At 41.8% G+C, this 24,443-nt stretch overlaps 1 protein-coding gene across 7 annotated transcripts in view; it reads right to left on the reverse strand.

Moving 5' to 3' along the window:
- The window catches only part of SORCS1 (sortilin related VPS10 domain containing receptor 1), a 598,052-nt gene that overhangs the window by 46,565 nt on the left and 527,044 nt on the right, over positions 1–24,443 (reverse strand). For all 7 annotated transcript variants that reach the window (XM_074382853.1, XM_039465320.2, XM_039465322.2 and 4 more), the window contains exons 19-21: positions 13,593–13,779; positions 3,840–3,973; positions 1,222–1,345 (exon numbers count right to left, since the gene is read on the reverse strand). In XM_074382853.1, coding sequence (XP_074238954.1) covers positions 1,222–1,345; positions 3,840–3,973; positions 13,593–13,779 — 445 coding nt within the window. The remainder of the gene's footprint in view (positions 1–1,221; positions 1,346–3,839; positions 3,974–13,592; positions 13,780–24,443) is intronic.

The raw sequence follows: 24,443 nt of genomic DNA on the forward strand, positions 1-24,443 counted from the left end.
TTTCTTTCTCTCTCTCTCTCTCTCTCTTTTTTTTTTTTTTTTTTTTTTTTGATATGGAGTTTTGCTCTCATTGCCCAAGCTGTAGTGCAATGGTGTGATCTTGGTTCAGTGCAGCCTCTGCCTCCGGGTTTCAAGCCATTCTCCTACCTCAGCCTCCTGAGTAGCTGGGATTACAGGCATGTACCACCATGCCCAGCTAAATTTTGTATTTTTAATGGAGACGGGGTTTCCCCATGTTGGTCAGGCTGGTCTCAAACTACTGACCTCAGGTGATCCACCTGTCTTAGACTCCCAGTGCTGGGATTGCAGACGTGAGCCAGTGTGTCTGGCCTCTCTTGCTCTCTTTCTCATCCTTCCTTCCTCCCTCCTGCCTCCTCCTCTCCCTGCATAGCATTTTCTTTTCCCATCTGTCTAATTTTCACTTCTCATATTTCAAATGCTAATTTTTCAGGAATCATATGTACCATTTCCATACTAATAATGTACTAATAACACTTAGTGCATATCCAAATGACTATCTTTCTATACAAAAAAAAAAAAAAAAAAAAAAGATTTACCAAAACAAAATCAATCCATCAAATGCTTTTTTCTTTCCAGTTTTCAATGACTCCACCTTTTCATTTCAGGACATTTTCATTCCATCTAATACTCTGACCATATTCAATTTCCCCAAGTGATCACAAAGTTGTTCTTTATAGATCCAGCCTATGGTTATGCACCACATCTGATTGTTATGACTCTTCCATAACTCTGAATCTAGCAGACATTTTTTTTAATGGTACAGATTTGTGGAAGAGATTTTTCAAGTATTTAGATAATGGCAGATTTCTCTTATTAATCAATAATTTTAAACTTGAACTTTAAAAAGAGATTCAGCGTTAGCTATTTTAATTTGTAACTGGTAATCAAACATCATTAACATTCTAAGTGAAATGAGTTAGCCTCACACGTCATAAAATTCACTTTATGAGTGAGTGAATCGTCTTTCTCCCTCTAAGAAAACAAAACAAGCCCTTTTTGGATCCTGTGACACTGTTTTACTAGTGATTCCAATTTCCCTAGAGGAGGACATGAGACTTGCCTCAGCTCTTTCTCAACTACTGGCCTCCATTCTCCAGGTTAAAAAAAAAAAAATGCTGGGGGATGGTCTCAGGCATCACGGCACAGAAGAACCTCCTCTGAGCGCAAGGGCAGCTGTGGGTCCACGAGATGGGCACTCACCATATACAGCGATGGTCTTCGTGTCTTGTAGGATGGCATTCCCAGCTGACACCTGCACTGTGATGGTATTCATTCCTTCCGAAGTAAATCTGAAGGATATGCTTCCCTCCAAGGTGATCAAAGGCTAAAACAAACAAGGGCCCAGAGTGAAAGGAAAGCTATTTAGAGTTGAGACAGTCACCAACTCTGAGCCAACAATGGGCTGTCCTCTAACTCAATAGAGACTCTTCCTGATGTACCACGGTGGAATTGAGTCCACCTATGCCTCCCCATCCTCTCAAGTCCAAAACAGAAAAGAGGTTATTGGAGCAATGACTCCCAGCAAGCCTGCCTATTCATTGTGAATTCCTGGTATCAACCTGATTCAGGGCTGGGGAGATGGGTAGGTCTTGCTTGCTGGTGGGAGATATATCTCTCTTTATGCATAACCTATTCATATCAAGCAAATCCCTAATACAAGGAAACAGTCAAATCAAATGAGAACAGGGGGCTTTTATTAATCCAGATTGAAGCAGCAGTCACTGAAAATCTATAAACTGCCAGGTGTTCATCTCCAGGGTGTGGGATTTCTGTAGAATTACAACGGAACATGAATCCCATACACCAAAACCATACAGTAGTTAAACAGCAGTGGCCTTGTGTGCTGACCCTCTCTGAGAAGCCCCATCAGCAGTTTCCTGGAAGTAGCTGCTGCTGTGGAAACAAGTACTAATTGGATAGTGGTCTGAGGATTCAAAACAGAAAAAAAAAAAAAAAAAATGGAGTGATGCCTGCAATACAGTTGAATGCTGGGGTCCTAGAGGAAAAAATATTAGCCTACTGACCTCCCTTGACACACTCCTCAAACATTTATTTCCCGTCTCTTCTTAATTAATTTAAAAATCAAAATTGATTTGATTCTCTGTAAGGCAGAAAGAAGACTAAAACCCAGCATGGGAAACCTTTTCAGTGGGGTCTCTTGAGAATCTGGTTTTCTTTTAAAAGGAAAGATAAAAACTGATAAACAATAGGAGATAGAAAAGGAAGTTGTTCAGTACTTTTACCTTCTAGTACTAGTTTTCAGGGAAATGGCATATATTCCTCCTCTTCCACTGCGGATAGAGGGCCCAGTATGGACTGAATTAACATGCATAGTTTCAGAGGGAAAAAAAAAGAGCCTCTTTTCAGCCTAGTTATGGTTGCAGAAGAGGTGAGAGGTTTTCCTCTGTTAAGGTTCAGGGGAGGCTTCCTCCTGGGCCTGTGCAAAATTATGTCTCCAGCTAAAGCCAAGTTTCAGCTCGAGGGTAGAAAAATGTTTTTATTAAAATAAGAGACATCATATTTAAAGAGCAAAATCACCACATGAAAGCAGCCCTGCTGGAAGAAGATGGAGCGTTTCAGTCCAGAGCAGTTCATCCCAGTGTCTTCTGGGGCTTCAGCTCTATTGTCTTACTTACATTTGGAAGCACTTTAATTTCTGAGAATGGAATGAGTTCAAAACTGAAATACACCATGCAGCCTGGTGCAGAGGAAAGAAAAATTAATGGAGGCATCAGAAAGCCTTACATTTGGCCTCTTATGATGCAGCTGGAAGAGATCAAAGTAAACCGCTCCAACTGCATAACCCTCACTTTCCTCATGTGCAAAATGAAGGACTTAGAGTAAATGAGGTATTAGGTCTCTTCTAGATTTAAAATTGCCACTGACTTTTGAGCATAGGGAATATTTGGGGAAAAAAGCAGAAAAGTTAAAGCTGACCTAAATAAGTTAAGATTTGGGGTGAGGAGGCCATCAAGGGTGGCTCATAATGGATGGAAATCTGTTGCTTGTGCCTGTCCAGCACCCAGCATCCAGTTGCTACATTTTTTTGTTGCTGATTTTTTTCTTTCTTTTTTTTTTTTTTTCTTTCCAGATGGAGTCTCGCTCTGTTGCCCAGGCTGGAGTGCGGTGGCGTGATCTCGGCTCACTACAACCTCTGACTCCCAGGTTCAAGCGATTCTCCTGCCTTAGCCTCCTGAGTAGCCGAGACTACAGGCGTGTGCCACCACACCCAGCTAACTTTTTGTATTTTTAGTAGAGACAGGGTTTCATCAGGTTAGCCAGGATGGTCTCAACCTCCTGACTCTTGTGACCCACTCATGTTGGCCTCCCAAAGTTCTGGGATTACAGGCATGAGCCACCGCGCCCAGCCCTGATGCTGCATTTTCTTTCGGTCATCCCTCTCCCCTTCTGCAGTTCATGTGGTTCTGGGGAGACTGAGTTCCTCACCTCCCTCTCCACCCCCAGCACTGTGATCAAGGGCTGGCCAATAAGACTCAATTTCAGGACTGCTGTTAGAACTTTCAGAAAATAGAGTTTAATTTCTCTGCTAAGCTAGGGCTGTCAAGAGTCACTGCAAAGACAAGTGCAGCTGGGGAAAAACGTCCACACAGAGGAAGGCAGAGATGAAACGCAGGAGGGGGAGAAGGGCCAGAGAGAGAGAGAATACAATGATAAGATACTTGAGCACCACAGGAGCTTGTGTTTGAAGCCACGACTGCCCCGACACTCTTGGGTTTGTAAGCCATTTCATTCCCTTCTCCCCTTAGGCAGTGTGATGTGAGCTTCCATCCCTAGACCGCGTGTGGAAGGTGACTCACCTCCGTGTTGTTCCCGTACCACCACACATAAGTGAGCGTGCCCACTTGGCTGGGCCACAGCACCGCCGTCGCGTTGACCTCTTTGTTCTTTGTAGTGACAAAGGGAAGAGACAGGTGCACGTGCTCCAAGGGACCTGAGGCACAAGAGAAAGAGAGGCCATGGAGGGGAAGAGCTTCCTCTGCTCTGTCCTCCCTGCTCTGAAGGGAACACACATTTACTCTTAAAGCCTCCAAAACCTGGCTGCCATATCCCCCAAAAGAAGGGCACAGATGCTCTCCCTACTTTGGAGAAAGAATACACTGAGCACAGTTGCATCTTGACATTTTCCACTTACCAATCTTTCTACCAGTTCTAAAACCTGACTGAGCTGTGTGTAAAAATTTAAAAAAATAATTACAGGTCATTATGAAGTCCTTAAGTAACAAGCATCATCTGAGATTTCACAAGAAGATGTAGTCTTTCCAACAGGCTGTATCCTTGGTGGTGAACCAGAGTCATGAAGACCTCATAGAATCCATGTTGGTGAAGAGTGGGTGGACAAATCTTCAAACCACTCTCCATGCAATTACCGTTCATTATCTTTTTTTTTTTTTTTTTTTTTTTTTTTAGACGGAGTTTCACTCGTTACCCAGACTGGAGTGCAATGGCGCGATCTCAGGTCACTGCAACCTCCGCCTCCTGGGTTCAGGCAATTCTCCTGCCTCAGCCTCCTGAGTAGCTGGGATTACAGGCATGCACCACCATGCCCAGCTAATTTTTTGTATTTTTAGTAGAGACGGGGTTTCACCTTGTTGACCAGGATGGCCTCGATCTCTTGACCTCGTGATCCACCTGCCTCGGCCTCCCAAAGTGCTGGGATTACAGGCATGAGCCACCATGCCCGGCCCCTTACCCTTCATTATCTATTGGATTTTAAAGGTGTATGTGTAAATGTGTTTGTGCATGTGTCTGCAAAGCCATCGGATTTGGTAAGCATGGCACGCACACTGTGTTTGGGGCTGAGTTGAGCTCATTCAGGGCAGAGGTGTGTGTGAAGGCATAGAGCTCTTTGGTTCTCAGGAGATGCTCAACTAAAATATAGAATGATTTCTATCTACGGACGCCTGTAAAAACTGGAAACCTTAATTAGACGTGCCAACCCCAGAAAGATACGAACACCCCCTTCATAAAGAACCACTAGGACCTTTCCTTTGACCCCAATCTTCTCTTTGGGTCACTGTTTCCAAGCAAAATGCAGATTCCTACGCATTTGCCATTCCCATCTTGGTCCTATAAGGTGGAGGAAAGAGAGCAATATCTTGGGCCTATTCACCTGGTTTAATTACCTCTTGTTCTGCTTGCCCTGTAAATGTGTTTCCCAGAATCCTGTGCTGAGACTCTACATACTTTTCCACTAGGCACCACCACCCACACCTTAACCTACAAATATCAAACACATGTGCAGGGCTCTCACACCCCTTTCTGGGCTCTACACCTTCTGACGGGCTCTAGACTTCTTTGGCTCCAGGAGTCAAACGTTCTCAAGGACCCTGTTATTTTCCTCTTCCATATTCTCTACAGTTTGGTGACTAATGCTCATATTCATCCAGGGCCCACTGCAGAAACAGAAAGTCAATTTCAATTTCTTTTTTGTCATTCACATCCATTTAGGAAACCAAGGATTTAGTTCCATAATATCTCTAAGATATTTATCTCTCCCTCTGCAGTCCGGAGACCTGGTTCATATTCTAAGCACCTTTCTCACTTCCCTTCCAGATTTTCCTGCCTCTAAACTTCCTCACTTGAATCTCTCCTCCAAATGGCTACAACAGTGATTTTTCAAGATAACCAAGCTGATCATGTTACTCATACTTGTTCAAAATTAAAATTCCCATGATCTGGCCAAGCGCAGTGGCTCACGTCTGTAATCCCAGCACTTTGGGAGGCTGAGGCAGGTGGATCACGAGGTCAAAAGATCGAGACCATCCTGGCCAATATGGTGAAACCCCAACTTAACTAAAAATACAAAAATTAGCTGGGTGTGGTGGCACGTGCCTATAGTCCCAGCTACTGGTGAGGCTGAGGCAGGAGAATCACTTGAACCTGGTAGGCACAGGTTGTAGTGAGCCGAGATCAAGCCACTGCACTCCAGGCTGACAACAGAGCAAGACTGCATCTCAAAAAAAGAAAAAAAAAAAAAACAAACGATTCCCATTATCCAATTATAATAATGATGGTAGGTAACACATACTGATTTAAAATTTGTGATACAGAAGAGAGAGGCTGCAAATTTCTTGAGTACAAGAATTCTTCATGTTTATCTTCACACACAAAGACTAGAAGAGTTTCTAAGACATGGTAGATGCTCAACTATTCGCTGGGTAAAGCAAATGACATAACTTCCTATGTCTGCCTTTGTTCACACTATTCCCTCTCTTTAGAATGAAAAGTCTGGTGATCAGTACACAGAATAAAACTGATCTTCTGGCTTATAAAGTTTGAGAAGCAGTTGATTATAAGTCAGAACAGTTCAATGAATTAATAAATAGGTAACATTTACTGAGTGATGACTATAACTAAATGTTCTGCTAAATACTCTGTTTTTCTTACTTTATCCTCACAAAACAATCTAATGAAGTAGGCACTAATATCCTCCCCATTTAGAGATGAACAAAGTAAGGTGACTTTCTCAGGTCACACAGCTAGGAAACATCAATTCTAAGGTGTGAAGCAAAGCGGTTTGGTTTCAGAGCCATTCTCTGGCCAGAGGACAAGTGATTAAAAGAACCTTTCCAGTCCTCTTTTAACAAAAAAAGCTGTTAAGAGTTGCTGCTTTCTGTAATCCCAGCACTTTGGGAGGCCGAGGCGGGTGGATTACAAGGTCAAGAGATTGAGACCATCCTGGCCAACATGATGAAACCGTTCTCTACTGAAAATTAAAAAATTACCTGGGTGTGGTGGCATGCACCTGTAGTCCCAGCTACTCAGGAGGCTGAGGCAGAAGAATTGCTTGAACCCAGGAGGTGGAGGTGGCAGTGAGCCCAGATCACGCCACTGCACCCCAGCTTAGCACCTGGAGACAGAGCAAGACTCTGTCTCAAAAAACACACACACACACACACACACACACACACACACACAACCAAACAGTTGTTGCTTTGCTGCTTTCTAATCAGGTATTTTCCACCAGGCATTGGTGTAAAATACACTTTCCACTTGCTTTCATTTATTGCACAAGCCCTGCCATTTTCCCATCCAATGGTTTGTTCCAGTGAGCCTTGTCCTGGTCCAGCCCAGGGCCTTTGCTTCCACACGCCTTTCTGATGGCACCTGTCAGTCTTCAGGTCTCAGTTCCAGCATCCCCTCCTCTGTGAAATTCTCCCTGAGTCCTCCATCTGATTAAATGAATCCAATGAATCCATTAGAATACAACGTCTAGATAAGCTATGCTAGAAATGCTAGTTCCATTCTAAAGAGGTTCATTTTGTCTCTTACACATGAGGATTTTTTAAAAGTCATAAACCAGAGTAAGAACAATGTCTATATGTCATTGTCTCAATGAAAAAAATTTGAATATTGTTAGTAAAACATGATAATTCATTTACTCAGAGCTTTTTGTTTGTTTTCATTTTTTTTTTTTTTTTTTTTTGAGACGAAGTCTACCTCTCTTACCCAGGTTGGAATGCAGTGATGCGATCTCAGCTCACTACAACCTCCACCTCTTGGGTTCAAGCAATTCTCCTCAGTCTCCCTAGTAGCTGGGACTACAGGTGTGCACCACCACACCTAACTAATTTTTGACACCTGGCTAATTTTTATATTTTTAGTAGAGATGGGGTTTCACCATGTTGGCCAGGCTGGTCTTGAACCCCTGACCTTGTGACCCAACCACGTTGGCCTCCCAAAGTACTGGGATTATAGGTTTGAGCCATCGCACCCGGCCCCCACTCAATAGATTTTGAGTCCTCTGATCTGTTGGGTATTATTCTAGGTGCTGGGGATATCTGGCATTTGGTGGAGCTTAGGTGTTTCTGAGTGAGGAAGGCACTGAATATATAAAGCAGAGGCAGGTGATGAAGTGCTAGTTTTGAAAGCGTGGTCACGGAACGCCTCTCAGAAGAAATTGCATTTGAGCAGTAACCTGAATAAAGTGAAAGACAGCACCAAGTATCTATTTGGAAAGTTCCAGGGTGAGGGTAGAGTAAGTGCAAAGACCGTGAGGAGGAGGGGTGCTTGCCATGTTTGAGAAATTTTTTATTTTCACATAACGCCATTTTGGTCAATGATTTTTTTTTTTTTTTTTTTTTTTTTGAGATGGAGTTTCGCTCTTGTTACCCAGGCTGGAATGCAATGGCGCGATCTCGGCTCACCACAACCTCTGCCTCCTGGGTTCAGGCAATTCTCCTGCCTCAGCCTCCTGAGTAGCTGGGATTACAGGCACACGCCACCATGCCTAGCTAACTTTTTGTATTTTTAGTAGAGATGGGTTTCACCATGTTCACCAGGATGGTCTCGATCTCTTGACCTTGTGATCCACCCGCCTCGGCCTCCCAAAGTGCTGGGATGACAGGCGTGAGCCACCGCACCCAGCCTGATTGTTCTTTTTTTTGAGATGGAGTTTCGCTCTTTCACCCAGACTGGAGTGCAGTTTCAGCTCACTGCAACCTCTGCCTCCCAGGTTCCCCTGCCTCAGCCTCCCAAGTACCTGGGATTACAGGCACCCGCTACCACACCTGGCCAATTTTTGTATTTTTAGTAGATACAGGGTTTTATCGTGTTGGCCATGCTGATCTAGAATCCCCGACCTCAGGTGATCTGGCCTAAGCCTCTTAAAGTGCTGGGATTACAGGCGTGAGCCATCGCATCCGGCCAATAATGAATTTTCTAAGAGAAATTCAAGACACATAGTATGTTGGCCTTGAAGGCCCTAAAATATGTATGTTTGTAAAATAAATATGTTTGTATATGTTCACGCTTACATGCACATACATTATATATGCATACACATATGAAATGTATCTTTCAGATTCCCACAGCCTCTTTTATTCATTTACTTTTCACAGGTTTAAAATACCTGGTTTCTGCTATCCAAAAGCCTATTCTTTGACCATCTCTGTTCATCATAGAGGGTGCAGTATGCCCTAATGGAGCTGCAGAGGTGAAACTCCAACCCATGGAGGCCCCCAGCTGGCTGCATTAATCAGAGAGCGGAACTGGCAGATGCAGCTCCATCAGACAGGTGCCTGCAATGCACAAAAGGGACAGTAGGTGGCGCTGCATCATTCTACATGAATCTTCCTGGACCGGTGGTTGAGAGAATTGGGGAATTGTGTGAATTGGGTTTCCTTTCTCTTTTCTTGTTTATAGCCCTCCTGTGCTGCAGGAAACAACTACGCCTGTGAGACTGCACATTGTGTGTGTGTGTGTGTGTGTGTGTGTCTGCGTGTGTGTGTGTGTGTCTGTGTGTGTGTGTGTGTCCGTGTGTACTGGCTGCTGGCCTGTCTGCAGCATTTATGTTCTGGAGACCTTTGACCACCTAATTAAATACTGTGTACATATCATATTGCTATTTGTCTACAATGTTTAAAAAAGCTGCTAGAAGAAATAAGAGTGATTCACACTATAAAGCTGAGATCCTAAAACAGTTTCTCAAACTTCAGTGTATCTAAAAATCATACTAATCTGTTCAAAGCAGATTATGAGGTCATACTTCCAGGAATCCTAATTTGGTGGTCTGGAATAAGACCTAAATCACATATTTTTATCATTTAATTTTGGGGCAGGTGGCTCATTAAATGACACTTTACAAAATCCTAGTCTGAAGTTTGCTGGACAATAAAATGATGGTATAAATAGCTGAAAAACTTCTTGGGTTTTCAAGCAAGATGGGGCCAGAAAGACACCTGTACATGGTTCCTATGTAAGGGAACAGCGAAGAAAAGTGGTTTAGGAAGGACTAGAAGATCTGTCTTATCTTTTTGGTTTTTTTTTTTTTTTTTTTTCCACTTCCCATTCTGCAAGTCTGCAGCCTTCAATGACTTTTTTTTCTGCAAGACTGGCTGCGACCGGGCAGCTTTCTGAGCAGAAATCTGCATGCTCTGTAAATCCTCTGCCCCATCCGACTGAAACCAACACTGGCTGTAGCACGTGTCTCATTAGTTTGCAAACTAGCAGAGCCAGTGAATACTACCCCCAAGGAATTTCCAACTGTCGGGCTACAACAGATTACCAGGCACCCGGCAAGACTGGTTCACTCCTGGAAATGCTATGCAGGAACATCGGCTCCATTTGTTTCAGATGACCTCTGCAAACCCACCTTTTTTTCAAACCTCTGGTTTGGAATCAAATCACCTTTCTGCACTGGAGAATGGTAGGAATATGTGTGTGTGAGACAGGCAAAGGGCTTTCAGGATTGCTCCAGAGGGTAGGAATGGACGCGGGGCGGAAGACAGGCTTGGGGAGCTAAGAGTTGCTGCTAATTCTCCTCTCCCTCAAAATCTGGTAGGTCCAAATGTACATGCTACTTTGTGATGATAGAAAAATCAAGTTTTACTAGATGCCAGGGTACCACATATTTTGTTTGTTGGGACTTTTGGGAATGAGATTGCATCTACTTGACAGAGGAGAAAATCTAGGCTCAGAGAGACAGCGTGACTTTCCCAGGAGTTTGAACCAAAATCTGAACCTAGTCCGAATGCCTGACTCGGTCCAGTGCTTTTCTTCCCCCTACAAAGCCACCTCTCACTGCCATATCATGGCACTTTGGCACCAATAGACACTTATGACACCCTCCTGCTTTAAGATGCCTGAGAGTATGACTCAATTATGTTCTTGTTCTGACTTCCTTTGGGCATAAAGTGATACCAGAGTCATAGTACTTCTTCAATCTTTGATTTCTACATCTGAAAGAAAAGGCCAGAAGTCTATTATGGGATAGGTGTGAAGATGAGCAAAATGAGTTGGTGTGCATAGCAAAGCACCCTGGCTCCTTTAGGAGGGAGGTGCTAACCAAGCATGTCAGAATCTGCTGAAACAGGTATGACATGACTTTTAGATGTATGTGAGTGAGCAAACAGCTTCAAACACGATTGCTGTCAACACAATTAGTACCAAAGAGCCAGGCTTAGAAAAAAGATCCATTATATGAGGCATGCCTAGCCAACCACTTAACCCAAGATGAGTCTACCAAATTAAAGTCAGAACACGAAACATTTCATTAAATTATCTTCCTCTAAGGTTAAGATCAAATATTTTGTCCAATCCACTAGGCTAATGAAATCAAAGAATTGCAAATGAACGAAGAAACGGTTTTCTTTTAGAAGTCACGGTTCCTGCAGCCCATCATCTTGGGCAGAGACAATCTATGTGTTGTTCTCCTCTTGAGGACTTGGTTAATGAGGGAAGAGTCTTGCAGGGGGACAACGGACACCTCCAGGAGTATGAGCACACACACAGGAATGAGAAAAAGCCTGCAGAGTGATGAGGAGGTACAGCTATGGTATTAATGGGATACCCTGAAAAATTTAGATCAGAAGCTGATACTAGCTTTTAAATCAGTATTTACATGGTAGCTGTATGACCAATTTGTGGTATACAGAACACAAGTATAATTTGTAATGAAGCTAGCTTTCCAGCTAAATTCCCCCTTACAGAATAAGCTATGAGGTATGATATGATCTAGGTAGGAGCCATTCTAGGCAAATGTGCCATCATTTTCACTGCAAGTTATTTTCGCTACTAATCGTTAATGTTAGTGAGGTATTGTTAAAGATTTAAAGATGATCATTTCTGTGATACCATCACTATCATTTCCCTGCATACTAACATATAGGGAGGTGGTATGTCTTAGTAAGTGTCACGTCTTAGTAAGTGGAAGTCTATATAGGACGAGTTAGGGATGGCAGTTAGATGGAAGGGAGCCCACGTGATGAGTCCTGAAGCTATGTAGTTGTATAACAAGCACACCGCTTCTAACCAAAACATTTATGTTTCTTCAAGATGATCCGTAAACAGTGGGGAACAGACGGTAAAAGCTGATGGAGACAGTTCCTCCAATCCCAAGCCGCTCTTGGCAATGCACTGACCTTAGTTATTAAGAGCTAGGGTCCTTGCGACAGGCCTGAGTCTGAAGCCTGGCTCTGCTAGGCAGTCGGTCCACCACTTCAAACAAGTAATTAAGCTCTCCGAACCTCAACACTTTTTGTAAATAGGGTGACTAATCGTGCCTACTTCACAGGACCGTTTTGAGAAGTGAGATAATATACATTAAGAGCCTGTTTAGCACACAACGCCTGGAATACACTGTAAACTGTAGCCAAAAACAGGCAGACTGAGTTGGCATACTGAGAATCACGTGTAACTTTGTTTAGACCCAAATAAGGGAGTGCATGTTTTTTTGAAACACTTCTGTCATGAGAGTTCAGGAGACAGAGACCAGAATTACAGACACGTTAGAAAGACTGAACAACCAAAACATCTCTTGGTCATCCCTTAATAGTCTTGCCCTCTCACTGGACCACAGCAGCTAAAACGGAAAACGTTCTAATTGGTATTTTCTGTACTCAATTTTGTTCCATGGGCAGTTTTGTTCCAGAAGAGAAGCATAGAGTCATATTGCCTGGCCTTAAGACTCATGGATTTGATATTTGAACAAGGCCATTCATACAAAGGAGCTACTTTCATTTAAAAGAAACAATTTCTTTAGTAACCAACACAAGTCCAATGACAGGGAAACAAACCCCTTACACCTAACATATTAATGACACACGTTTTAAGCACACAAAATTTAGAAGTTATTATTGTCTCACCATACTTATATCTTTAGAATCCTCAGTGAAGGAAAAGCTTTAGCATTTCTTTGGACTGTTTCCTACCATAGTTGCCTTAACACTTTTTTTTTTTTTTTTTTTTAAGACAGAGTCTAGCTCCGTTGCCAGGCGCCAGGCTGGAGTGCAGTGGTAGGATCTTGGCTCACTGCAACCTCCGCCTCCCATGTTCAAGCAATTCTCCTGCCTCAGCCTCCCAAGTAGCTGGGACTACAGGTGCATGCCACCACGCCCAGCTAATTTTTGTATTTTTAGTAGAGACAGGGTTTCACCATGTTGGCCAGGATGGTCTCAATCTCTTGACCTCATGATCCGCCTGCCTCGGCCTCCCAAAGTGCTGGGATTACAGGCGTGAGCCACCATGCCCAGGCTTAACACTCTTTTTATACTCTCTCTTTATACCACTTTCTCTCTAACATGAAGTCATCCACTGACAGAAGCCCAGAAACATATTATTTTTTTTTTAAAAAGGAGCAAAACTCTAAAAGGATTATTAGCAAAACTCTAAAAGGATAATAGCAACATATTATGAGAAGACAGAAATAATCAGATAAAGAGAAATGTCTTTACTTGTGCTAATTCTCAATGCATTAGATTGAGTGGTCCATGTGGAATTGCTTTCAACAATTTCTGACACCCACCCCCAACCAAATTTCTTTGTTTCAACCAAACAGCTCTGCAGGTTGCTCAGGCCCAGCCTCCAAACTCAAGTGTGTATCTTCAAAGCACCCGGGGGAGGCAGAGTCAGTGCAATGAGAATTTGAAGCAATCCAGAGTCCAAGATTATTCAAATTCTACTCTTTGGTTTTCTTCTCTTACTTGTTTCTTCCCCACTCCCCTTCTGCTAAAAGATAACTAGTGTACCTCTTCTAGATACAAAATTTTGAATTCAATTTGAAAAGGACACTATTTAAGAGATGTCATAAACCAACAACAGTAATAACATACAAGTTACATGTAAGTACAGGACGGCGCTGTCAGAACCCAGACTGTTGTCCACCTGCACGGTCACACGGAAAATGCCCACGTTCTGATAGACGTGTTTGATCCCATCTTCCATGGAGCTGAGATTCACGTAAGACACCGCGATACCATCGCCGAAGTCCACTTGGATAAGTGTCCGCTGAACGTCACCCTGAAAAACAGCCCAACGTCAGAGGGAAGGAGTCAATTTCTGGCTGTACCTGCCTTGGTGACTGGGGACTGGGGCTTGGGCTAGTCCCCAGCTCAGGCATGACGGCAGCCCTGGCTCACTCCTATAGCTAGGAGCATCTGCCTGCCTTTGACAGAATCCCTGTGACATTCCCTGGCAGGTAAGCATTTGCTATGATGGATATACTCCAAATCTGAAGGACACCAACTACTGTAAGTTTCAGAGGTTTGAAAATTAATAATGCTTCATTATCAGTTGCAGCATGATATTCAATTCCTCCAAAGGCTTTGGTAACAGTCTTAGCACCCACAAAGATAAAAGGTGTACACACACAACTTAAAAAATTTAGCCTACCTGACAAGGTCATGGACCACTCCACTTCCTGTGTCTTCAAGACCACCCCTCAACCCAAATCCCCCTCATTATTTCTTGTTCCCTAATTGTATGATAGGAAGGATGAAAGACACCTTGCCTGATATCTGATACGACACTGGACTCAGCCCTATTATTAGTTAAGATAATAATGGTTAATTCTTTTATGCTTTAGGATTTCAAACTATCCAAAGAACTCATGTTATTCTTCACAGATTCTTAGTCTAGTCTGGAGAGAGGGGTAGGCAATCTTCCCCTACTTTACAGATGAAGATGCTGAAGTCAAAAACGATGTCATCACTTGTTCAAGGTTAACACAGCTAGTAAGTGGCAGTCCTGGGATTCGAACCCACCTTTCTGGACTTCCAGATCATTCGTTACAGAGAGAATATAGCACTGTGGGCAATCAAGACTCCCCTGGGCATGAATTCTCATGTGCCATTAACAAGCTAGATGACTTCATGCAAGTCATTCAGCCTCCTTCAGTCTCAGTGACATATCTATGAGTTGGGCTTAATAATATCTTACTGTCTTAAAAGGATTGTTGTAAAAAAACATATGGCCAGGAATGGTGTCACACGCCTGTAATCCAAGTACTTTGGGAGTGGGTGGATCACCCGAGGTCAGGAGTTCAAGACCAGCCTAGCCAACATGATGAAACCCCAACTCTACTAAAAATACAAAAAAAAAAAAAAAAAAAAAAAAAAAATTAGCTGGGCGTGGTGGTGGGTGCCTGTAATCCCAGCTACTTGGGAGGGTGAGGCAGGAGAATCACTTGAACCCAAGAGCCAGAGGTTGCAGTGAGCCGAGAATGTGCCATTGCACTCCGGCCTACGTGACAAGAGTAAAACTTTGTCTCAGAAAAAAAAGAAGAAAACAGGTAATTAATTGCAGATGTATTAGTAATCTGTAACATGCTACGAAAAAATAAATGACTATATATCAACATAGTAAAAGACCTACAATATCCGTTTAAAGAGTAATTGAAATTGTATGATTTCAAATTTTCCATGGGTAGGCAGAAAAAGATACATTCTGCACCGTAAAACCCCAGACCTGTAAAACAAGAAATGGCCTTCGGAACAAGAGTTTGGATTCTTAAGGAACAAAGTTGCTTAGACCCCGTTGACAAAAACCAGCTTCCCTCACACACAGTCCATCCTTTAACAATTTGTTGCTGTTGTTAGCCTTTCCCACCTTCAGAAAACAAAAACGACAAAAACCTTTGAACTAGAGATGTATTTTCGATTAAGTTGGGTTCATATGGTATCATATTTTTTGAAAAGGCCAAGTTTAAAATGTTGACATTTAAAAGATTAATTCACAGGGAAAAGAAAAGCAGTTCAAATCCTATGAATCTGTGTGACCTAATCCTTTGCTCTATGCCCAGCCAAGCACTGTGTGTGGGGCCCACGGCAGTGGACTCTCGATAAGTACATAGGCACAAATTCTCCCCTAGGGTGAAAAGAGAAATTCCATTCAAAACTACAAAATAAATATCCACAAGCCCAGACATCGTGTACTTACTTGAATTCCCTTCACTAATAAATATAAATGTCAACTATTCTTGCTGAGTGTCCTTCATTTAAACAACCAAAGTGGACTGATGAATTTCTCTTCTGTTTCCAGTTAGTGTCCACTCCCAGGCTTTCAAAAGAGTTGCAGGGAAGCCAGCCCTAGGTGTGGGCCGGGGAAACAGCCAGCTTTTGAAACAAGTATCTTTGGGAAACAGCAAGGGTACTGAGGTTAACCATAGAATACAACATGGAAGGCAGTTTCCATTAGAGGCAAGGGTGGACATGAGGGAAGAGGGAAAGAGACAAGTTTAATGTACTTTGTGGCGACAGAGTGAGCATCAGGCAGAGGCCATCTTTTGCAAGAGGACAGAGGGAAATTCACACCTTCAGCCAACTCTACTTCAGTCTCCACTGAGAGAGAGCAGACACTCACACTGCCGGGAAGAACACAACTTTGGCTGCCATGACTGAGTCTATCTTACCTTGCCCATTCTGTCTGCTCTTCTTCACTTCCTGGATCTGTTGTCCTAGATCGAGACCAGTTACATAAAACCCTTCCAATTTCTAACTCTCTTGATGTCTGGCTGTCTGTCTTGCTGCATTTTTTCCCCATGATAGGATTCTTCATTCTCCATTCATGGAATGTTCTCTGTGTATTATAACGGGTGAAAGGATGGAGCTACTCAATGCTTGGACTAGTGCCTCAGTAAGGCTTCCATTACAGAGTCAGGCTATCGGGGTGTTAGGTAAGGTATTTTACATATAATTATATGATAGATCATAATTTACATGCTACAATCAGGTATTAGATTTAACATGCACCTGACAGCCCCTCAAGACAAAGGCATGGGATACTCCGATCGAATGTGAAGTCCCCAGGACCTCCTGATGTTGGGACAGGCCTCTGGGCTTGGACTCTGCACCAGGAGATAAGAATGTCAAGGGGCCATGTATGACAGCAGAAGGCAGCAGAGTGTATTCCTGCTGTCACTTTCCACTAAAGAGGAACAAATTGGATTCCATGCCTTTCCCTTTAGGAGCTCTCAGGTGAGTGGTAAGACTAATACCATTGTAGCAGCCTCACATTGCGGCTCATCTGTCATCAGATTCTGGTGTTCCTGGGCTCAAATGACCACTGGAAGCAAGGATGCCAGCCTCTTTCAGAGAATAAGAAACCCAGCAAAGGGATGACAACCTAAGTCCTAATAACTATGTGATGGGGGCATACTCACCCCACTGGCTCTCTGATCATTCATTCAGTCACCCAACTGTCAGATATTTATTGAGTGTCTATCTCATGTCAGTCACCAAATGGAAAACTATTATTAAGTAAGCAATAACCAACCAAACAAAACAAATATGGCCTGGGCTTTCATGATCTTACAGACCACTACTGAAACACATGTACTTTTTTACATAATCACACAAATAAAAACTATTGCAGGGGTGACATGAAGGGAAGATACATGGAGTTCTAAGCTTTTGCAACACACAGGGATGGAGAGCTGAGGTGATTGGGAACTTCAAAGAAGGCTTCCAAGGGGAAGTTATGTCTGAGCTGAGACGACCTGAAAGAAGGTAAATTAACCAAACGAAGGAGATGAGTAACTGAGGCACAAATGAGAGACAGCAGGCCAGGGGAACCGAGGAAACAGATGTGCAAAGAGCCTGTGGTAGAGGGAAATAGTACAGATGAAGAAATTGAAAGAGGCAGAGGAAAAAGAGAGAGAGAACAAGCACATGTTACCTGGCCAGGTGTGGTGGCTCACGCCTGTAATCCCAGCACTTTGGGAGGCTGAGGTGGGCAGATCACGAGGTCAGGAGTTCAAGACTAGCCTGACCAATATGATGGAACCCCGTCTCTACTAAAAGTAAAAAAATTAGCTGGGCATGGTCACACACCCCTGTAGTCCCAGCTAGTCAGAAGGCTGAGGCAGAAGGAAGAATCGCTTGAATCTGGGAGGTGGAGGTTGCAGTGAGTCAAGTGAGCCACTGCACTCCAGTCTGGGTGATGGAGCAAGACTCCATCTCAAAACAAACAAACAAACAAACAAAAAACCCAAAAAACAAACAAACAGAAAAACATGTTACCAAATGAGGTTAAAGATAAAAATACCTTTTAGGACTTGTGGGTCAAATTCTTGATTTTTATCTTTCTTCTAAGAGCAATGAAAAGCCATTAAGTGTTTTAATTTTTAAATGTTTAAAAAAATCTAATTGATAAGAATTACACATATTTATGGGGCATATGTGATATTTCAATACATGTATATAACGTGTAGTGATCAAATCAGGATAACTGTGATATCTATAACCTTGAACCTTTTTTATTTCTTTGTTGGAAACATTCAAATTCCTTCCCTCTAGCTATTTTGAAACATATAACAAATTGTTAACAATAGCCACTCTGCTATAGAACACTAGAACTTATTCCTCCTGTCTGTGATTTTGTTCCCATTAACCAGTCTCTCCCTACCCAGACTCTGGTAGCTACCATTCTACTCACTATTTCTGTGAGATCAACTTAACAATTACAGCGTTCTAAGGATTTAAGGAAAGATGGCATGTTATTTTTAACTCAAAACAATCACTCTGGCCAAGATATGGAGATGAACTAGAAGGGGGTCCAAGTGTGCTGGAAAGCCAATTTGGAGGTATCCTAGGGTAGACAATAAATTTAAAAAAAATTTTAAAAACCTCCAGCACAAAATTATATGCACCTTTCTGTCAAAATTAACTCTTATAGTTTATTGGTTTTGAAATCAGTGATTCTGAGCCTTTGATAACAACATCTCTTTTAGGAGTTTTATTTCTTAATCTGGACGCCCAAGTGCTACCCAAGACCCAGCCACTGTTTTGAGTCCCCTGGGACGATTTCTAGTCCTGTTGCAGTCTGAAGTCTGCAGCTGACGCTGGGCTATAGCAAAGGCCAAGAATCTCTAATTCTGATTCTCGAATGTTAGGTTTTCTTGTGGCCGGATTCATCTTAAAATGAACAGTACAGCACAAGCTAATGTTATTCTTATTTGATTTTCATATGATGAAAAAGCTTTACCAGGATGCCTTAGGATTGTAAGTGCTAAGAGTGGGAATGGAAAGACTAAACTCATTGTTTGCAGACAGGTGCATAAACACTAACAAAAGTTTCCTGATACATGCAGCCAAGATGGGCAAACTTCTCTAGGAAAATGAGTCGCTGGGTGGTACTAGGGTAAGCTCTGTCAGCTCCTCAGGGCTGGGATGAGTCTTGTTAATGGCTGTATCCCCAGTGCCTTAATGCAATGCCTGCAAATGATCCTTTTTCGTTCCATAAAATTTGAAAATTGCACATTTCCATTGTGTGTGTCAAAATTCTTTCTTATATATTATCTCACAGGGATGTCAGAACATGTAGGAGATAGATAGGACAGATATTTATATTTGATATACCAGAAAAATGAGTACAGAGGGGTTAAGTAAGATGCACAAAGTCATGTAGCTAGTTAGAGACTTACAAAAGGGTTTAAGATGATCTGTGGCTTGACTTGACCTATTCAGTTCAGTTCTCTTCAAATTTAATTGAAATTACTTGCAATATTTCTTTCAGACCAAGAGGAAGGTGGTAACAAAGATAAAGCATTATTTTCTTTTCTTGCTTGACTGTATTCCTGACTTTGACTCTCTTTTCTTCTCCTACAATGATAAGTTGGCATTTACTCAATACTCTGCTTCTGTCTACCCGCTAGTAAAACAGTATCATGTTTAAGCCATAAAGATAGAGAATATGAGAAACAATTGCTATTCACAATCAGTAGTCAGGAAAGTCTTGTGTATAATTAATTGAAAAATACTTCAATCTAATAAATCAAAAGAAATCATTTCTGAAACTAAATCCAGGCTGGCAAACATCGAGACTATTATAAAATTCTTTAGATCTAATGCTCTTTAGTCACATGTCTTAATACAGACACAGAACTGAGAAGACTAGTTCAAAAGAAGTGCCTGAGAAAGGCACAAAAAACACATGAAATCTACCTGATGATTCTATTCTCCAAGGGCATCGCTGACTTCTAGAATAGAAAAACAAATATATCAAATGGCCACCAGGAAGCCAAAATTAACCTGAGCAATGAAAGGTGTGTGAACCTATCAGTTCCTGTAACACAGATTCAGAGACGAGTGGGAAAATAAATGCTATAGAAACTCAACACAGACAGCCTCAGTCCAGAAATGAGGCTCCAAGATGACCCTTAAGGCATCAGAGACTCATTGCAGACTGAAGCAGGCTCTTATATCAGAGCTTGGTCCATGCAAGCATGACAGGGGCCCCTGACTCAAGCTTCATCAACATTTTTCTTGGAAAAGAGCAAAAACTACACTGCAGAAAAATCACTAACATAACCCATTTTTATTTAAAAAATAAGCAACAAATAACACAGTAAATATACCATAAATCTCTGTGTGTTTGTGTGAGTACAGAAAAAAGTGACGGCAAAGGTAACCTAGACTGTTAATTATGATTACCCTGGGAGAGGCGTGAAGTGAGGGGCAGGAAGGAATCAGCATGATTAAAAGAAAGGAGGAGTGAATGAGAGGAAATAAATATTCCTCCAAAGTTAAAAGGGAGTAGGGTACCATATAACAAGGAATGCTGTAAAATACAACGTTATACCTCTACTATTACTGTAAAAAAGCAGTGTAACACAGACTTTGTTTTGATTGATGATGGAATACAACCAAAGGATTTTTGTTATTTTTGTGTTCTTTTGACCACAAAATAAGATTTTTCAAACATAATTAAGTGGCATTGAGTGACAGAAAAGAAATCAGATATTTCAGCTATTTCTTCATATGACGAAGGATACTTAGGCAGAGTAGAGTTTAAAATAAAAGTAACCCATCATTTGCCCTGCAAACCCTACTCTAGGGAGGTAGACTCAGGTTAGCAAGGTCTTGACAAGGAGTGGGAAAGGAAATAACAGTTCGATGTACTCTGGCATTCAGAGAAGAGACTTTATCAGCCAGTGTAGCAAATACATGGAGAGAAAAGCTGTCCTTCTGTGCTTATTCAATAACAGTAAACTATGGCATGCGACTTAGTACACAAAGTGAGAATGCAAATAAGACTGATCTATTGGGTGCAGTAGCTCATGACTGTAATCTCAGCACTTTGTTAGGCTGAGATGGGAGGATCACCTGAGCCTAGGAAGTCAAGGCTGTAGTGAGCCATGATTGCTACACTGCACTCCAGCCTGAAAAACAGAGTGAAACACTCTCTCCTTAAAGAAAAAAAAAAATAGAAAAGGAAAAATGATTGCTCTACAAGATCCCCTAAGGGAGAAAGAACATTTCTTGAAAGCTTACTGTGTCAGAAATAATAGCAACTACTTTCCACATATTTTCTTATTTAATCTTTGTATTAGTCCATTTTCACACTGCTATAAAGAACTGTCTGAGACTGGGTAATTTATAAAGAAAAGAGATTTAATTGACTCACAGCTGCACATGGCTAGGGAAGGCCTCAGGAAACTTACAATCATAGTGGAAGGGAAAGCAGACACACCTTACCAGGCAGCATGCCAAAGAGAGTAGGAAGAACTGCCAAACACATAAAACCATCAGATCTGTGAGAACTCACTCTCTACCATGAACACAGCATGAGGTAAACCACCGCTATGATCCAATCACCTCCCACCAGGTCCTTCCCTTGACACATGGGAATTTGGGTTATATTTCAAGATGAAATTTGGGTGGGGACACAGAGCCTAACCATATCCATCTTCGACCCTAAAAGAACTCAGACCTGTTCAAATTTGTCTAGAGACACAACACTCATTTGAACCAGGCTGTTCTTAACTCCAAGTCCAGCACTCTCACAACGTGTTCACAGAAAACACTCAAACTACACTGTGGTGCTCATTCCCAGATGGGTGCTAAACAACGAATTTACTTATGTGTGAAACCAAAGCTCTGTTGTAAGTTTCACTAACTACAACCCTTTAGAGGAATGCCAAGCCAGTGTGGATCTACTTGAAAATAGTGATGTAAGATGATCCCACTGTAATATGCCAGGCTCTGTAAAATACCCCAGAAGCTGCAAAATGTGTTTGTGAGGATTCCTGGTGGTGTAAATGTGTGACAAAGTATGAGATGACTCATTAAGAAACAACTGTTGTAACTGTGTTGGACCTTCTCATGTGACATTTTATAATAGTAAACTGAGCTTTTCTAGAACAGGACAGAAGAGTCTAGAATAAAAGGCAGCTGCACATACCCTATCTTCTCTTCCCAACTAAGTTATGTGTCCTCTCTGACTTCTCTTCCAGAAAGTTTCTTCACCAGAGCAGCTGGGACAGTGTTCCCAGGATGTCCGGTTTGAATTATGCCCTATAGGCTTTTCTTCAGTTTCAAAACTGAGCTCTGGACAACAACTCCAAGATGTCAAAATCCCTGCATAATTATAGAATACTGTCAGCCTTTTTCCTGTGCCTGTTCAGAAATGGTTTTCTAAAGCACATGTCTTTCTCCAAATGTGCAGACCTCCTGAGCTTCTCTGGAAGCAAAACTCACAGTGAACTTAGATGCTCTGACCTGGAGGATGAAGAATCCCCAGAGTGAAGACGATGGTGCAGAGGGTTTTAAAATTTTTCTGGAGAACTCAGATCGGTCAAGGCTGGGAATGCCAGAGACCATACTTTGAAGACATCAAATCATTTGCCTAGATTTACAACATTTCACATTTTCTAAGATGAAATGAAGATGGCTGATTTTTCAGGCCCTTCTATGAGGACTCAGATCCTTGGGACCTGCCTAACTAAGTACCCCCAATAATTCTGGATCTAATGTCCAGATCAAGACATTCCAATAGGAACATCACAAAGCAGTTTAATCCTTCCTTTGAAAATGGGCAATAGTACCACATATCTGACTCAACCCCAAATTTCCCTTTTATGTCTTCTGTACTTAGCGTCTGGCTTAAAATGGAACAGAATGCATAAGGCAGGAGCAATACTTAGCTTGTATAAGCAAATAATGACTATGAGCTGGGGCCTCTGTACTCTGTCTAGATATTGTAGTGCAGAGAGGGGTTCAGAATCTTGACCCATTGCACTTTGGAAGCACTTTTTAAGATAATAAGGGACATTGCTATACTGTTACCATTGCACAGCAGCTAGAGGTTACATCAGCAGGCTCTGGCTGGAAAACTAGGGGCTGCCAAATGACATAAATCTGATAAATGTTTTTGAATGACTTTTGAAATGTACTCATGAAGTAAAAACATTCAGCTACCTAATCAGAAAGAAATTAGATATATATATATATATTTTAAATAGTAGGAAGTTTCCTATAGGAATAAATCTCTAGACAACCAGGTTTTCCCAGTAGCAAATTATGTAACAGAAACATGTTAACGTTATTAGAAGGAAAAAAAAAAAGAGAAAAAAGGCATGGTATGTTCATTGGGAAATGCAGAAATACATAAAATGATGACAAAGAAAATTAAAATCACCCATAATTATATCACCCACAGATTACACTGTTAACATATTGGTGAATACCATTTCAATCAATGTGCACATGGACACAGATACCACCCCTATAACACTGGAATCACTATACTGTTTTTAGCATCATGCAGTCAGCATGTTTAAATAGCTGACATTTTTACACCTAGATCACTTGGTGGTCTTAGCCAAGTAATAAGACCTCTTCTATGAAATGGATATATGATCTCTTGCCCTGAAAGTCACTTCATCTCCATTCTAAATTATTAGGTTGTTGTGAAATGTATTTAACAGAGGTGCTGCCTGTGAAAGAGATGGCCTACAAAAGTCAGGTGGCAACTGGGAATTAGAAGACCTAGTTTTATGTCCTTCGAAAAACACTGTTTATTTGGACCTCAATTTCTCTCCCCGTAAATTAAGGATGGGAAGACGTGATGATCCTAATTGTCACTTCCGAGTCAGATAATCTAATGTTTACAATCTATTATTCTTGTCATTGGCATTATTGTGCATCCACACATATATATTCTAACGTCAATTGGAGCTGATGAGATAAGCTCAGATCTCAGGTAATGAGGCAGAACTCATTCAAGTGCTGCTGTCATAAGGTGGAGACTTTCCATTGTAGACCAGCTTGAGGACTGAGCGGCCATGCAAACAGTCATGGAATAAATGAATGGCAATGTACAAAGCCAGAAGCCTGAGGAAGTTACTCACTCGGGCAAGGATCGCATGGTATGGTAAAGCCCTGATTCAGGGGTGGTGACCACCCATGTGGATGAATTGGGACATTAGTGCTGTCAGGACCTAAAGCAAGCAGACTAGGAGACTGAAAATCCAAACTGAAGACTACTTCATGGATCCAGCCTCTGGGATGTTTGCTGAATGCTCAGTAATGAGCCAGGTATTTCTCTCTACTTAACAAGTCAGACTAAAGTTATTAGCAAACATCTTTTCTTTGAGACCCTAAAAAACAGCAATACTCTTGGATTAGTTTTGAGGGGAGAGAAAAGTGGAGCCTTAGAAAGTGTTGCTAACCAATGAAACTTCAACTTCAGACATTAGGTGTCTAGCTAAAGACAACCTATATTGCCTGCCTCATTTCCTTCAACAAACATGCAAGAAGAAATGAAGTGACTCAATTATCTTGCTAGAGTCGAAGAGAATAAAGCTGAATGGAATAAGAAAAAACGCATGAGAAACCCTCATATCTCCATGGCTCATTGAAATCAGCTTCTGCTACTTTGTGTGGAAGGAGAAAACAGTTAAGGTG

The sequence above is a fragment of the Saimiri boliviensis genome, chromosome 12, assembly GCF_048565385.1.
Source record: "Saimiri boliviensis isolate mSaiBol1 chromosome 12, mSaiBol1.pri, whole genome shotgun sequence".
In the NCBI taxonomy this organism is placed as follows: domain Eukaryota; kingdom Metazoa; phylum Chordata; class Mammalia; order Primates; family Cebidae; genus Saimiri; species Saimiri boliviensis.